The sequence below is a fragment of the Lithobates pipiens genome, unplaced genomic scaffold, assembly GCF_037356315.1.
Source record: "Lithobates pipiens isolate NorthernLeopardFrog02 unplaced genomic scaffold, aLitPip1_a1.2 Scaffold_19, whole genome shotgun sequence".
Taxonomy (NCBI): Eukaryota; Metazoa; Chordata; class Amphibia; order Anura; family Ranidae; genus Lithobates; species Lithobates pipiens.
In genome coordinates this window covers 538,778,478-538,796,547 of record NW_027507764.1, presented here as the reverse complement: position 1 = coordinate 538,796,547, position 18,070 = coordinate 538,778,478, and the positions used below count along the sequence as shown (strand labels likewise).

General features: G+C 43.8%; 1 protein-coding gene across 1 annotated transcript in view; it reads left to right on the top strand.

Annotated features, from left to right (window-relative positions):
* Positions 1 to 18,070, top strand: part of CSMD3 (CUB and Sushi multiple domains 3) — a 1,166,690-nt gene that overhangs the window by 899,823 nt on the left and 248,797 nt on the right. Inside the window, exon 45 of the mRNA XM_077493847.1 lies at positions 15,465 to 15,545. Within this exon, the coding sequence (XP_077349973.1) occupies positions 15,465 to 15,545 (81 nt within the window). The remainder of the gene's footprint in view (positions 1 to 15,464; positions 15,546 to 18,070) is intronic.

Here is an 18,070-nt window from a genome sequence, read left to right as displayed (position 1 = left end):
ACCGGCACGCGAGCATGCTGCCGGTGGCATGCTCGCGATGGCAGGGCAGCATTGAAGATTGGATGTACCTGTACGCCAATATGCCTGCCCGTGCCATTCTGCCGACTTACATCGGCGTGCGCCGGTCGTTAACTGGTTAATGTTTGAATGCTTGTACAAAAATTCTGAAAAATAGTTTGCCCAAACATTTTTTCTTGCCATCACTGAATCGATTCAATCCATACTAACGCCCTTAAAATTTCATCCAGTCGTGCTATTTGAATAGAATCCCAGATGTATTAAACCAATGAAAACCACATCCCCAGTTAGAATTGAAAATATTCTATCCTGCTTCTTTAAATGTTCTCATCACTATGAATTTTTTTATCAGATTCAACTGGTGCATGGCTTGCTTTACCCATGCAAAACAGACAAAGGCAGATAAGCAGGGGTGATGTTATGGTAGTCTTTGGGGATAAAATGAGAACTGTGAAAAGAGATGGACTGCCAATGTACTAATTGGTTGTGGTTAATTAATATTTTTCCCCATATGACTATCATGCAGATACCAGATGCAGCACCTAACCCTGTCACTAGGTGTGCTCAGGTCTACTGTAATATTACTATTTGTGGGATAAGTGTACCTTTAAAACACTTTATCTTATCTAAAATATCCAGGTAAATCAGGCACAACATTTTTTTAACTTTTCCTTTTGTGGTGCTATGAAACCTCTGTTTGGATCATTAGGATATTACAGACACATCTAAGGATGAGTAAATTGGTTTGTGTGAACAAGAACATGCAGCAAATGCATCCAGTTTACCCTGTATATTGTTGATCCTGCTTCTTAGTACCTAATTGGTATTTAATTGGTATTTAATTAGGAAGTATACTGCATTTTTATTTTGCTTATTAAGTTTATCACAAGGGCTGGGGATTCTTGTAGACTTCTACAGAATAAAAAAAATTGTTTTGTTCCGTTTTCATTCGTAAAATACATTATTTTGTTCCGTTATATTCGTTATGTTACGTTAATTTGTTTTTGGATAATTTGCTATTTCTGTAGAGTATGGATATTCATTGTAACAAATCAATTTGTTTTTGGATAAATAGATATGTATGTATGTGCATATAAATATATACCTGTATATTTGTGATAACAATTTGTAGTTCGGAAAGTTGTTTGTTTATTGAATATATTAGCGCACACAATGGTAATATCTCTTCTCCTATGCTAAAATACAATACAGCACCCTGATCACTCAGTTCTCTGGAATGCACTTTGCCAGTAATCCAACCTTCAGCACAAAATTAATCAGCTGATTGGACTGTGAGATTTACTCCGAGTTGAGTTTTTGTTTCATTAGACCTTTAAAGAATTAATGAATCATGCCAAATTTATTTGTTATTTTCGCTATCATTTCTTTCATATTGGTTGAAAGTCGTTATTTTTTTCTTCAGACATTTGGATGCATCTGAATATCTGAAAGATGCAAAATTTGGGCGTATTTTCATTCCTTACGAAATAAATTGCATGTGTCTAGATTCTTGCCCCCTAAGTTGTTACAGTGTTGAAAGCAGGAATCAATGTGCATCCACCAAAGGCTTCCTCATTGTTATCTGGCAGAAGTCATGTGAATACCCTTTTTTATGTAACATCAGATAAGCGTAGGCTTCTTTTGTAGTTCCCCTTTTCCCTATTGGTCCTTTATGTATTTGAAAATACTTTATCAAAGACCTGTTTCAAAGCGGTAGTAAATGTCAGTTAAAGAAATAAAAATCCATACTAGCACATTATGAGAGACTTACCTTAAAACAAAGCCCTCCAGTGTTGCACTATCACTGCTGAGAGGGCTTCCATCTTCACCCGGTCTTCCTTCTGGGTTCACAGCCTCCGGCTACACGAGTGACTGGGGGTGTGATGATGTCACAGGCTCGGAAGGTCTGGCATGTATGCTGGAACTTCAGAGTTCATGCGTCGGTGGCGTCACCAGCTGCATGCACTCTGAATATCTCCTAAACAGTGCAAGTTTAAGAGCTATTCACACTATCTACAGGTGAGCCTTATTACAGGCTTACCTGTAGGTAAAAGATGAAAAAGTGGGTTTACTACCACTTTATGTGCATTTGGTTAATTAAATAGGTGAATTAATATGGCAGTTATTAATATTATTATTATTTTTAGATAAAAATATACTCAACATGCTTATTAGAAAAGTCAAATTGCAGGTAAACATAAAAGCTTTATTAAATGAGATCCATTATCTATATCAGAAAAATAATACACATCGACACCTTATAGCCCTGGTGTCCAACCTGAGGCACAAGGACCACATGCAGCCCTTTAGTACCTTACCTGGCCCTTGGAACCAAGCAGCATGTAGTAAAGTGTTTTGTGAAATAGTAATAGCAGTGATCTCTGGTCATCTCTGGTGTCTGACCATGATGTCCACTAGTATGCCTGCAGTCTCTTACAGTCCTCTCTGGCATTTCATACACTAAACATTATGGACTGCCCTTTGGTAATGTCAGGCTGAGAACTGGAATACATTGAAATTGTATTCTGTTATCTTTGCCTTCCCCAGAAATATGGACAACTGTAAAAAGATCATTTGAAAAAATCATTTGGGGCATATGTATGAAGCAGTTCACTTTGATGTTCACTACAATAGAATCTCTCTGGTGCATGTGTTTCAAATTAATGTAATTTAATTCACCACTAATGAATGTTTGGTGAAAGTTAATGTCACAGCTTTATAAATGTATCTATTTGTGCATTAACAGAATTCATACATAAGCTGTACATTTTTCTTCTTATGGTGTGGCTTCTTTCTTTGATTTTATTGACACTTTTCAGAAACACTTGCTGGCTCGGCGTGATGTTTCATACATTTTAATGAGTGTGTAGACAATTTTCAGCAACCTCTCATTCCTTGGATGTGAAATGTGTGTCTGCACAAAACATATGTTCTATTTAAAAGGGTCATGGTGTCCAAAAAATTATAGGAGTTGGATTCTTTTCAAATGGAGAAAATGCTTTGTGAAATTAATGTGAACAGTGTCCAAATTTCCAATTAGATATTCAAAGTTTATAAAAGCCAAAACATTTCTCAGCTCACCAAGAATATAATCAATATGAAGATTCCACATTAAGCAAAAGGTTACAGTCAGGCTACTGGTGAGAGGTTTCTTCTTAGTTTTTAGTGTATCTGACACAGGTTCTCCAAGTCTCAGTGACAATATTCAAAGTGTTAAAAGCACTTTGTTGCCAACAGTCAGTATTTTTACTGGCAGCCAGTAAAACAAATGGGCACTTTTCTCCTGCCAGTAAATGCCAGTTACAGGAAAAGGTTGCCAGGAAAAAATGTCTGTGATGCTCATATGCACTTCCGGGCCAGAGCGGGCCAAGACCATCCAAGTGCCTGCTCCAGTGTGTTGGGTCAGCCTTGGCAGGAGGCAGGTCTGGCTGAGGCGGTGCCTGACTATGTTGTGTGATGTCATTGTGCAAGGAGGAGCCAAGAGGAGCTGCTGGAACCTTGTGCAGGTCTGTGGAATGGGAGCAAGTCAAGCCGGGAGCAAGACTGTCAGTGTATTTGGATTGAAGTTGACTCTAGGGACTTCCTGGCATGGAGAGAGAGTCACTCAGGAGGAGACATGTCTGTGAGGTATCATTATATGTGCTGCTGCACACTGCTGTCAGTGTCACTTTGAGAGTCAATTTCATGTGTGTGTGCCGCCCATTCTAATTTCTTGCCCTCCCGAATCCTTTCCCTGAGCTACTTACTTACTATATAAAAAATAAAATAAGAAATATGTTTTTTTTTTGTCTTAATATTCAAATCACATTGTTAATTGCAACTACTAGTTTGTAGCCTAAATACTGACATTTGTAACTTTTAGAAATGCCAGTAAAAATATAGTGGTGTCAGTAAATTGTGGGTGTTGTGTCAGTAAATTTAAATCTGGTAGGTTAGCAACACTGATGAGCACTTTAGTTGAGATAAAAGCAATTTTCTCTGGGTAGCATAAAAAAGTCTATTGTTTCAGTGGCTTTCTTGATTTTATATCCTCTGGCTGATCAATGTACATTGCAAGGATTTTGACACTTTGTTGCAGTTTACTACCTGTTTCTGCTCTGAATGAGTAACTCTTTGTTAGACAATGTCCTATGCACAGTGATTCTGAATAGATGTGACTAATTAATTTATATCAGCTGATGTAGTTTCAGGGTTCTGATGAGAAAGGTTGCAGTGTCTGCATGCCTTTAGAAGTGATTAACCCTTAGGGAGCAGCTCACCAAAAATACATTTTTATTGCAGAGGATGCCTAAAACCTAACTTGTATCTTAATTTCTTAATTCAGAGTTCTTCACCCAAGCAGGAAATTACATTTTTAGAGGCATTCAGTACACCATTGGCATACTGAATGCCTTCAGGGTGCCATTTTGCATGTTTTTGTACAGAAGATTACAATGTTGCAGTTTAAAAAGGAAAGGTAATTTTAATAACATTACATTACAGCGTGGCTATTAAAAAAACAGAAGTAGGTGGAGTACTCACATTTTGTATTTTGAATAACATAACAAAATTCCTCTAAGAGGCCATAAAGCAAAACCCATGTTTCATGGCATTGTGAGATGGAGTAATAACTGACGCGTTTTGAATATTTTTCCTCTTCCTCAGAGCCTATGGAACTGAGTCTGTTCTGTATGCTTATAAGTAGTGGACTGGATGGATGGTATAGACTTGAGGGAATAATCCTCCTTTGATGTTGCAATAGTCTTTGCACATCGCAGCACACCTATAGATGGTGATGGTGTGGCCTTTCAACCTGATCCTGACCCATTGAGAGGCATCCAGATGTGGGCTGCACTAGACCTGCAGATGGTTTTTTATAACCCCTTGTGATCCAGACTCCGTCTTATATAAAAGATTCCACCCAAGTAAAGTATTTTGTAAACTTATTTAATTTTGAGCCATAGATTATACTAATATTGCCTCCATGTAATTGATTTTACTATATGTATTTTAAATCTAATTTTTTATGGTTACAAGTTTATATTAGATACTTAGCATAGCTGTGATCAGGGATGAGCTTCGTGTTCGAGTCGAACGCATGTTCGACTCGAACATCGGTCGTTCGTGCGTTCGCCGAATTCCGAACGTTTGGGCCGTTCGCGGCAAAATTTGTGTGGCCCACAATGCACTGCGATGGCGCAATGCATTGCTGTCTCACGATTGGCCAAGCATGCACTGTGACCCCGCATGCTTGGCCAATCGCAGCGCCAGTAGCGGGAAGAGCAATGGTTGGCCACAGGCATCCTGCCTGTGGCCAATCATAGCTCAGACTGTGTAGTGCACGCCCCACACTATATAAAGTTGCCTTTCAGGCGGCCTCGTGTAGTGTTTGTTAGCATCTGAAGCAGTGGGTGTTCTGTGTACCTTCAACACAGTTACACACCAATCGTTTTTGGCTGATTTACTATTTTGCTCTTGTGTAGTGGTTACTGTCTGTGCCCTGACCGCAGTATACACCACTATATTCACCTCACCTATATAGCTAGTGATCTAGCTTTAATAATAGAGCTTGCAGTCAGTAGTGTTAGTGCGTGCTGTCTGCGTGCTCTGTACCCAGTACATACCACTATATACACCTACATAGCTGTTCTCTATTTGAGCCCGATTGTCATTTGCTGGAGTCTTTGGAAGTTGTGTGTGCCTCCAGCACAGCACAGTATACATCTGTATATACCCCTTTAACTCTGCTGTTTTCTTGTTATTTTCTGCGTGCCCTGACCGCAGTATACACCGTGATATTCACCTCACCTATATAGCTAGTGGTCCATCTTTAACAATAGAGCTTGCAGTCAGCAGTGTCACTCAGGAGATAGTGCGTGCTGTGTGCCTGCTCTGTACCCAGTACATACCGCTATTATCCACCTACATAGCTGTTCTCTATTTGGGCCCGATTGGCATCTGCTGGAGTTATTGGAAGTTGTGTGTGCTTCCAGCACAGCACAGTATACATCTGTATATACCCCTTTAACTCTGCTGTTTTCTGGTTATTGTCTGCGTGCCCTGACCGCAGTATACACCGTGATATTCACCTCACCTATATAGCTAGTGGTCCATCTTTAACAATAGAGCTTGCAGTCAGCAGTGTCACTCAGGAGATAGTGCGTGCTGTGTGCCTGCTCTGTACCCAGTACATACCGCTATTATCCACCTACATAGCTGTTCTCTATTTGGGCCCGATTGACATCTGCTGGAGTTATTGGAAGTTGTGTGTGCTTCCAGCACAGCACAGTATACATCTGTATATACCCCTTTAACTCTGCTGTTTTCTGGTTATTGTCTGCGTGCCCTGACCGCAGTATACACCGTGATATTCACCTCACCTATATAGCTAGTGGTCCATCTTTAACAATAGAGCTTGCAGTCAGCAGTGTCACTCAGGAGATAGTGCGTGCTGTGTGCCTGCTCTGTACCCAGTACATACCGCTATTATCCACCTACATAGCTGTTCTCTATTTGGGCCCGATTGACATCTGCTGGAGTTATTGGAAGTTGTGTGTGCTTCCAGCACAGCACAGTATACATCTGTATATACCCCTTTAACTCTGCTGTTTTCTGGTTATTGTCTGCGTGCCCTGACCGCAGTATACACCGTGATATTCACCTCACCTATATAGCTAGTGGTCCATCTTTAACAATAGAGCTTGCAGTCAGCAGTGTCACTCAGGAGATAGTGCGTGCTGTGTGCCTGCTCTGTACCCAGTACATACCGCTATTATCCACCTACATAGCTGTTCTCTATTTGGGCCCGATTGACATCTGCTGGAGTTATTGGAAGTTGTGTGTGCTTCCAGCACAGCACAGTATACATCTGTATATACCCCTTTAACTCTGCTGTTTTCTGGTTATTGTCTGCGTGCCCTGACCGCAGTATACACTGTGATATTCACCTCACCTATATAGCTAGTGGTCCATCTTTAACAATAGAGCTTGCAGTCAGCAGTGTCACTCAGGAGATAGTGCGTGCTGTGTGCCTGCTCTGTACCCAGTACATACCGCTATTATCCACCTACATAGCTGTTCTCTATTTGGGCCCGATTGACATCTGCTGGAGTTATTGGAAGTTGTGTGTGCTTCCAGCACAGCACAGTATACATCTGTATATACCCCTTTAACTCTGCTGTTCTATAAAAAAGGCATCTGCAGGAGTTAGTGGGTGTTGTGTGCCTCCAGCACAATATAAACTACCCAACTACTGTTTTACCCAACTCCCTTCAGGCCATTACCATGTCTGGAAGGCCAGCAAGGAGAGGCAGACAGGCGCGAGCCGATAAAAGAGGGCAAGCAGGCTCTGTGTCTAGAGACAACAGTGCTGGTCGGGGACGCGGTGCATTGTCATCAGCACGTGGCCATGGGACATGCTTGTCCTTCTTTTCTGCAGCTGGACATGTTGAACCGCAACATGCCAACGACTTGGTAGAGTGGATGACCAAGCCCTCTTCATCCTCCTCATCCTCTCTCACCCAGTCTCAGGGTAGTAGAAAAGCAGCTGCTAACACATCGTCGTCCCTCCTCTCAATGTCATCATCAGTGACTCCTTCCCTAGACCCACCACGTCCTCCTGAGGAGTCTCCTGAACTCTTTGAGCACAGTGTTGGGTACATGCTCCAGGAGGATGCCCAGTGTTTGGTGGGCTCTGATGATGACACTCAGCTAGAGGAAGGCAGTGGCGTGAGCACAGAGAGAGGGGATGCTCAAGAAGGACAGCAATCTGGCAGTCATGTTCCACAAGCTGCAGCATACTGCCAGGTTTGCTACAGCGATGAAGAGGGAGGGGATGATGAGGGCACTGACTCCACGTGGGTGCCTGGAAGGAGGGAGGAGGAGGAGGAGGAGGAGGAGGCACATGTCCAACGAGGCAGGATGCCCTCCGGGGGCCAGCTTAGGGGCAGCACACCGACTGAATCACACCGCAGAGCTCCGCCTGCGCAGAGCGCTTCCTCTGCGCGTTATTCTAAAAGTTCTTTGGTGTGGGCCTTTTTTGAGACGAGTGCATCAGATTGCACCGCTGCTATTTGCAACATATCTCTCAAGCGTATCTCACGTGGCCAAAACATCAGCCGCTTGGGCACCACATGCTTGACCAGACATATGTTGACCTGCCATGCAGCTCGTTGGCAAGCATACCTCAAAGACCCACACCAAAGAACAAAGCGGACCTCTCCTTGCTCCTCATCAGCTGGCATCTCCAACCCCACTAGACCTTCAGTCCTCTCTGAAACCTGCTCTGAGAGGAATGAAGGTGTAGAATTAGGTGTGTCACAGCCAAGTGCTTCCGGGAACTCTGCTAGTGGTACATCCACGTCCGATTATAGCAGACAAATGTCCCTGCCCCAGCTGCTGGACCGGCGGAAGAAATTTACTCCCAGCCATCCACATGCCCAGCGGTTGAATGCTAGCTTGGCTAAATTGCTAGCACTTCAACTGCTGCCTTTTCAGTTGGTAGACTCGGCCCCCTTCCGTGAGTTTGTACAATGTGCGGTTCCTCAGTGGCAGGTCCCCAAACGCCACTTTTTCTCACGGAAGGCAATTCCGGCTCTCTACCGGCATGTGGAAGGCAATGTCCTTGCCTCGCTGGACAGGGCGGTCAGCGGTAAGGTGCATATTACCGCTGACTCATGGTCCAGCAGGCATGGACAGGGACGTTACCTGTCTTTCACGGCCCATTGGGTCACTCTTCTGGCTGCTGGGAAGGATGCAGGACAAGGTGCAGTAGTATTGGAGGTTGTTCCGCCACCACGCCTCCAAAATGCTACTATTGGTTGTGACACACCTCTCTCCTCCACCCCCTCCTCTTCTTCTTCCTCCATGGCCTCTTCCAGTGCTCTGTCCTCAGAACCAGCGGTGCTCCGTAGGCGTTGCAGGGGCTACGCAAGTACGCAGGCAAAACGATGCCATGCCGTGCTTGCGCTGGTTTGTTTGGGGGACAGGAGCCACACTGGGGCGGATGTTTTGTCAGCTCTGCAGGGGCAGGCCGAGAGGTGGTTGACGCCACGCCAGCTTAAGCCAGGAATGGTGGTTTGCGACAATGGCACCAACCTCCTCTCCGCCCTCCGACAGGGACAACTGACCCATGTGCCCTGTGTAGCTCACGTCCTTAACCTGGTGGTGCAGCGGTTCTTGGGCAGGTACCCCGGCTTACAGGATGTCCTGAAACAGGCCAGGAGAGTCTGTGTGCATTTCCGCCGATCATTTAATGCCTGTGCTCGGCTGGCTGAGCTCCAAAAGGAGTTGAACCTGCCCAAGAACCGCCTTATATGTGACATGCCCACCAGATGGAACTCAACATTGGCCATGCTGCAGCGGCTGCACACACAGCAGAGGGCCATCAATGAGTACCTGTGCGACTACGGCACCAGGACAGGGTCAGGAGAGCTTGGTTTTTTCTCACCACGCCAGTGGGGCATGATCAGGGATGCATGCACTGTCCTGTCACCGTTTGAGGAGGCCACAAGGATGGTGAGCAGTGACAGTGCATGCATCAGTGACACTATACCTCTTGTCCACCTCTTGGAGCATACGCTGCGTGGAATAATGGACAGGGCACTTGAGGCAGAACAGAGGCAGGAAGAGGAGGACTTCCTTGCCTCTCAAGGCCCCCTTTATCCAGACAGTGTTCCTGCTGTGCCACCCATCACACAGGAAGAGGGTGAGGAGGAGGAAGAGGAGGAGGAGGATGATTGTGTCAGCATGGAGGTGGAGGCTGGCACTCAGCATCAGCAGCAGCAGTCTTATAGGGATGATTTACAGTCCCAAGAAACACGTGGACTTGTACGTGGCTGGGAGGAGGTAGCTGCGGATCATGTTGTCCTTAGTGACCCAGAGGACTCCGGACCGAATGCCTCAGCTAACCTACGCTGCATGGCCTCCCTGATCCTGCAAAGCCTGCGGAAGGATCCTCGTATTCTTCGGATCAAGGAGAGGGACCATTACTGGCTGGCCACTCTCCTTGATCCACGGTACAAGGGTAAGGTTGCCGACCTTATCTTGCCATCGCAGAGGGAGCAGAGGATGAGACATCTCCGGGAGGCCTTGCAGAAAGCTCTGTGCAACGCGTTCCCAGAGACTGGGAGGTCACAAACTCCTGGTCCTGGACAACGTGTTGCTGAGGCATCAGTCAGAAGGAGCGGTGGAGAAGGTGGCCGTCTGACTGATGCTTTCAGACAATTTTTTAGTCCGCAGCCCCAAGGTATGATTGGTTCCAGCACCCATCGCCAGCGTCTAATTTACATGGTGCAGGAATACCTAGGGGCAAGGTCAGACTTGGACACCTTTCCCACTGAAAATCCTCTGGCTTACTGGGTCTTGAGGATGGATCACTGGCCAGAGCTTGCACAGTATGCAATTGAGCTACTGGCCTGTCCTGCATCCAGCGTTCTTTCGGAACGCACCTTCAGTGCTGCTGGTGGCTTCGTTACCGATCACAGGGTGCGCCTGTCCACCGAATCAGTTGATCGACTGACCTTCATCAAGATGAATCAGTCTTGGATCACCCACAGCTACCAAGCACCTGAAGCTGATGTAACCGAATAATTTTTTTTGAAATACCACATCCCTTCAAGACTGCCTATGCTGATGCTGAGTGACTGTCCTGTTATGTTGATTGTCTATCCTCTTCCTCCTCCGCTGATATGTTGGAAGAACATTTTTGGTTCTGGGTGATGCCAGCAGCCCAATTTTTCTGCCCCTGTTTAACAGGGGCGTTTAAGTACAATTTTTGATGCAATGCTTTGCAGCAGGGCTAATTCCTGCAAAAAAAATAGAGTATATGGCAGAGGTTGCAGTGTGATGGCACCAGTGCCTAAGGCCCAATTTTTCTGCCCCTGTTTAACAGGGGCGTTTAAGTAAAATTTTTGATGCAATGCTTTGCAGCAGGGCTAATTCCTGCAATAAAACTAGAGTGTATGGCAGAGGTTGCAGTGTGATGGCACCAGTGCCTAAGGCCCAATTTTTCTGCCCCTGTTTAACAGGGGCGTTTAAGTACAATTTTTGATGCAATGCTTTGCAGCAGGGCTAATTCCTGCAATAAAACTAGAGTGTATGGCAGAGGTTGCAGTGTGATGGCACCAGTGCCTAAGGCCCAATTTTTCTGCCCCTGTTTAACAGGGGCGTTTAAGTACAATTTTTGATGCAATGCTTTGCAGCAGGGCTAATTCCTGCAATAAAACTAGAGTGTATGGCAGAGGTTGCAGTGTGATGGCACCAGTGCCTAAGGCCCAATTTTTCTGCCCCTGTTTAACAGGGGCGTTTAAGTAAAATTTTTGATGCAATGCTTTGCAGCAGGGCTAATTCCTGCAAAAAAACTAGAGTGTATGGCAGAGGTTGCAGTGTGATGGCACCAGTGCCTAAGGCCCAATTTTTCTGCCCCTGTTTAACAGGGGCGTTTAAGTAAAATTTTTGATGCAATGCTTTGCAGCAGGGCTAATTCCTGCAAAAAAACTAGAGTGTATGGCAGAGGTTGCAGTGTGATGGCACCAGTGCCTAAGGCCCAATTTTTCTGCCCCTGTTTAACAGGGGCGTTTAAGTAAAATTTTTGATGCAATGCTTTGCAGCAGGGCTAATTCCTGCAAAAAAACTAGAGTGTATGGCAGAGGTTGCAGTGTGATGGCACCAGTGCCTAAGGCCCAATTTTTCTGCCCCTGTTTAACAGGGACATGTAATTACAATTCTTGATATAATATTTCACAGGAGGGCCCCTTCCTGTGCCCACCCAGAGTAACTGTGAGGACTTATAGTGTTGTGGCACCAGCACCACAACCACCAAAGGTAAATTTTTCTACCACTGTTCAACAATGGCATGTAATTACAATTCTTGATATAATCGTTCACAGCAGGGCGCTCCAGCGGCCACCAAGAGTCACTTTGAGGGCTTACAATGTTGTTGCAAAACCAACACCTTGTTCCGCCATTCCTGCAGAGCATATAGGGCAGGCCCCTACTTTCAAACATCCAATTTACAAACATCTCCTACTTGCAAACGGAAGGAGACAACAGCAAGTGAGATGAAAAAAGATGGACGACAAAACAAATTATACAGGGGTGATAACCCTTCCCTATGTTTTCCAAAAAGCTTAAAGATATTTTTTTTGACTGGAGCTACACTTTAAAAATGTACCGGTTGAAAATGACAAACAGATTCAACTTAACACAACAAACCTACACAGTCCCTGTCTTGTTTGCACCGCCTGTATACTGCTGTTCTGAGTATATAGGGCCTGGGGGCCACACGCATTTCCTTTTTTTTAATATGGGTACAGGGTTCCCCTTAATGTGCGTACAAGACCCAAATAGGCTGGTAATGGGCAGGGAGGGCTACCCATGCCATTTTTCTGAATGATTTTCAACCATATTGCAGGAACCAGATATAACATTAAAACCGCAAGCAGTTTTAAATGGTGTTATTTCCGTTTAATGTCATTTTGTGCAGGGACTGTTCTAAACACGGGAAACACGTGGCACTTCACAGGCATACTATATAGACACCCCCCAGGCACCATATTTAAAGGAATATTTCACTTTTTAAAGTTTTTAAAACTTTTTTTTGCAGTGACCCATGTCCCCTGAGGCAGGAGGCAGATCGCCAAACCCTTTTTAGCATACTATCTTGCATATTAGCCGTTAAAATTAGCACTTTCCAATTCGAACGTTCGAGTCCCATAGACTTCAATGGGGTTCTAACGTTCGTGCCGAACGCGGGGGTCGTTCGCAAGTTCTGGTGCGAACCGAACCGGGGGGTGTTCGGCTCATCCCTAGCTGTGATGTTACTTTGGAATGCTAATATCGGTGTTTGCGTTTCATTTGATATCACTTCCGGTATTGTTAAGTTGAATGTCTTTCACCCGGAAATGGTTGGACTTCCTATCCAGATGTTGTCCAATTGATGTGCAAATAGCCGCAATGCGCAGACACAATCTGAAGCGCAGCTCTGGACGCTGCGCCCCACTCACTGCTTCCTTTGTTATTGTTTTCTCTGGAAGTGGTCATTGCAGGATTTAGGCGGTGCGCTTCGCTGACCACTTCCGGTTTGTTATTCTTTTCTTCCGAGAGCGGTTAGCTGGTATTCTGTATCTTATAGGCTAAACTAATGTTTTCTAGAATACCATTGGCTGATTTGACGTCTCTGGGCCACCCCCGGAAAGTCAATGTTATTTATCATAGTCGATATTCAGACTGTGCATGCTCTGGCATTTTTCCTGAACTTACATTGCATACAGCTATTGGGTTGTGAGTAAAACACAGCACCTGTCATTCATGTTGGGTTTATTATATAATAAGCATGCTTGCATCGCTCAGTCATGCCTCTGATGATATCCCTCTTGGATGAAACATGTAAAGCTGGCTGATGCAAGCATGCTGATGATCGTGGAATCTTCATTTTATCTTTTTTATGCTTGTTTGCGACTTCTCCAATGTAAGTGTACTACAATAAAATTCTGTGTTTGTCTCCTAACGGGCTTCACTATGTATTCTTGCTTTGCTTTTTGCTTTGCATGTTATATATAAACATTGGACTGCTGTGATTTGGAGTCATACTGGTCTTCCTGAGTATATTTTTGTATTTGGTGTGGGAGAGCGATACCTATTACGGTCGGCCGTCTCCTGGATATCATATCTAGTGGAGAGTGTGAAATATGTGCTCCTAGGAATTTTTATTGATGCCTACTGTTATCTGATATCTGGTAAGCAGATTTGACACACCTGGGTGTTGCATGCCCCTTTTTTGCACCTCTCTGAAGCGGTGGATAGTCTCTCTCACTATCATATGATGTTTACAGTTTTTTCCTCAATCAATGAACTTTAATTCCAACAAGCGCTGCAACTTGGGACTATATTTTATCAAGTTTGTTGATCAACGAACTGTGCTGGCTGCTATTCTTTTTAATTTTATGATTGTCTATGTTATATTAATTATCTTAGAGCTGATAATTATATTTTTTTATACTAGTCCTGCAGTGCCTCGGGGTCTGCTTGGCTGGTGTTAGACGATGTGGACACAGATGTTATGGTGTTGATATTTCCGAAGATCCAGATCCCACAGACAGCGTGCATATAGGGTGCTCAAAGTGCCAGAGCGCCATGTGTGTCAGTCTGGTGGTGTGTGCTCTGCTGACTCTTCCTTCCACCCCTCTTATCTCTTATTCAAAATACCCTGTAGAAGAAAGATGCTTATACTTACATATTCAGGGGGGTTCTGGACCTGTCACATGATCGACTCCCAGGGGCCAGCTTCAGGAGAGAGGAATGACAGCCAATAACCGATGTCCCATAGTAAATCTATGGAGACTGACTGTCATCCCAAGCATTCCATCCATTGTTGATGCTCTCTTCTATCCCCTGAAGCCAACTGCTGGGGAGAAAATGTGACTTGGCCAGAGCACTCTGAGAACAGGTAAGCATATTCATCTTCCTTCTACAGCAGCCTTTCTCAATCTTTTCAACACAGAGGAACCCTTAAAATAGTTCTCCGGTCTCGGGAAACCCCTGCTAAATTTTAGAAATCTACAACTCATCATACACTAGTGTGATGGTCAGTGGAAGGAATGGTCCTTACACTGGTGGTCATTGGGAAGAATAACCTCCTTACAGGTAGCTAAAAAGATCAATGGTGTCAGTGGGAACTTATCTGAGAGGCAGAAATTGCCCAATGCTGAAGGAACCCTTAGCAACCTTTGGAGGAACCCCAGGGTTCCACGGAACCCTGGTTGAGAATCACTGTTCTCCAGGGTAGTAAGTATATGAGTTAGAAGTGGGTGGGTGCTGTTTTAAGCTTAGTTAGATGTAGCCTGGAATTCCACTTTGAAATTGGGTGATAGAGTTCAGAACCAATGGTGTAACATCAATGATCAGCCACCTTTATGTGAGGACTAAATGTTGTCACATTGTTAAAAGATAACTGTACTGTTGGAACAGCTATTCATTAAACAGGTATGTATAATATGGTTGTTGTTTTATAGAGAAAAAAGAAACCTTTAATGTTAGTTATTTAACTACTGGCAGCTATAAAAAAAACAAAACAAAAAAAAAACATTATTTTGGTCAGCAGAATTTATAGCTGCCCTAATGGTTTTGGAGACAGTGGCATATTAAATGGAGTTTTGGAGTTTTTAGATTTACCTTTTAATATGCCACTTAATGACAGTACTGTCCCTTTGGTCTGGTTGCCTGTTTTTTGTACAAGCTTGCATATGCAGTACAGCGCATCCTCCACAACAGGGTTCTATGTATTTGTTTTATTTTATTTTGTATAAACCACAGTGTACTCTGTTGTCAGACTTAACCAAGAATACATTAATCAATGACTCCACTACATAATTTCTTTACACAGAGCTTTTTGTTTTATGAGTGACTTAAACAAATACTCAGTGCATACCTAAGTACATATTAAAAATAATTATTTTCATTTTTTACAGCTTACCAGTTGAGAATATGCCAGGCACCTGCTCCTGTGCCAAATGCTGAATTTCTGGCAGAAGATGATGAGTTTGAAATAGGTAAAACTGCGGCTGTGTGAAGTGGTTTATAAAGTGGAGTATAGATGTAAAATAATAGTGGGTTTAGCTGTACATGGACACTCAATGCATGCAGTGCATTTAATGCTTATGTTGTTGAGTTGATATTCTACCATGGGAAGAAATGGCAAGCCATGCATATCCACATATCTACTGAGACATTCAGTTTGGTGCTCTCTATCAGTGCCTGTCAAGTTCCATATTTAAATTACCATATTAATGAAGCCGACTGCATGTAGTAGAATTTATGTGTAATAGTAATTAATGGAATAGTAAGTCAGGATTTATGAACAGGCTACGTATGGGGACAATGCAACAAAAATTAACAAAAATCTGGTTCAGATGAATGCTGCCTGCTCTTATACTATCACAGTGAGTTTTAAAAAAACTCCCAAGTTTCACAGCACAGTTCAGTTTTTGGTGCTAACGAGTGTGTGCTTAACCTCCCTGGCAGTACGATTATTTCAGATTTTAGGTGCTGAAAGTGGTACAATTATTTTGCATGGAAAATTTGGTGTTTTATATTGTAGTCCTGTAATTCTTAGGAATAACTCACTTAAATCTGTCCAAACCGGAGTCTAGCAGACATCCCGGGTATGATAAAGTTTGAAAAATGAAATTATAAATTATAATATAATACATAACTATAAATAATTATACCAAATAATAATATAACAATAATAAAAAATATTCAATAATGTAATCAAATCAAAAACACTGAAAGTTGCTCAGTTGCAGAATTGTCGATGTCACTACTTTTTAGTATTTGATGTCGGATCTCCCCACAAATCACTATCGCTCAATTCTGCGAGTGATTCTTATTTGTTATCGCTGTTTTCTAGCTGGCCTAAAATCATTTTTGATGTAAAGGGACAGTTTTGGTTGCTATGGACAATCTCCAGTTTCCAGGCATAAAGAACAGTTTTTATATTATAAAACTGCATGCAGGACACTGGACAGACCACTAGGGACAAAGGGGATGTGAAATAATTACATACAGCAATGTAATCTGTAAGATTACATTATACTGTATGTATACTGTGTGTTTCACTTTTTGAATTTGGCGCCGTTCTCCGTCCCCGTGCGTCACAACGCTCACAGGGAATGGAGATCGGCTCTGTGATAGATTGAGCGGAGCATGGCTCGCTCGTACAGGGGGGGACATCGCTGGATCCAGGGGAGAAGGTAAGCAAACTCTCTCTGCATTCAGCGATGCGGTCCCGAGGCTGGCTCGGGATTACTGCTTTTGGCACAAAATCTCCACCCCGAGCCAGACTCAGGAATACCGCCAGGGGGGTTACGTTTTTGGTGCTAAAGTGTGGTCTTATTGTACAGTATCTCACAAAAGTGAATACACCCCTCACATTTTTGTAAATATTTTATTCTATCTTTTCATGTGACAACACACACTTTACTACAATGTAAAATAGTGAGTGTACAGCTTGTATAACAGTGTACATTTGCTGTCCCCTCAAAATAACTCAATGCACAGCCATTAATGTCTATACCACTGGCAACAAAAGTGAGTACACCCCTAAGTGAAAATGTCCAAATTGGGCCCAATTAGCCATTTTCCCTCCCTGGTGTCATGTGACTCATTAGTGTTACAAGGTCTCAGGTGTGACTGGGGAGCAGGTCTGTTATATTTGGTGTTATCACTCTCACACTCTCATACTGGTCACTGGAAGTTCAACATGGCACCTCATGGCAAATAACTCTCTTAAGATCTTAAAAAAAGGATTGTTGCTCTACATAAAGATGGCCTAGGCTATACGAAGATTGCCAAGACCCTGAAACTGATCTGCAGCATGGTGGCCAAGACCATACAGTGGTTTAACAGGACAGGTTCCACACAGAACAGGGCTCGCCATGGTCAACCAAAGAAGTTGAGTGCACGTGCTCAGCGTCATATCCAGAGGTTGTCTTTGGGATAAAGACGTATGAGTGCTGCCAGCATTGCTGCAGAGCTTGAAGGGATGGAGGGTCAGCCTGTCAGTGCTCAGACCATTCTCCGCACACTGCATCAAATTGGTCTGAATGGCTGTCATCCCAGAAGGAAGCCTCTAAAGATGATGCACAAGAAAGCCTGCAAACAGTTTGCTGAAGACAAGCAGGCTAAGGACAGGGATTACTGGAACAATGTCCTGTGGTCTGCTGAGACCAAGATAAACGTATTTGGTTCAGATGGTGTCAAGCATGTGTAGCGGTAACCAGGTGAGGAGTACAAAGACAAGTGTGTCTGTGTCTTGCCTACAGTCAAGCATGGTGGTGGTAGTGTCATGGTCTGGGGCTAGATGAGTGCTGCCGACACTGGGGAGCTACAGTTCATTGAGGGAACCATGAATGCCAACATGTACTGTGATGTATTGAAGCAGAGCATGATCCCCTCCCTTCGGAGACTGGACCGCAGGGCAGTATTCCAACATGAGTAAGAAAGGTAGTGGTGCGCTGTACACAAGGAGGATATATCTATTGATAAAAGCAGTATATAAAATTCGCAATGGGGG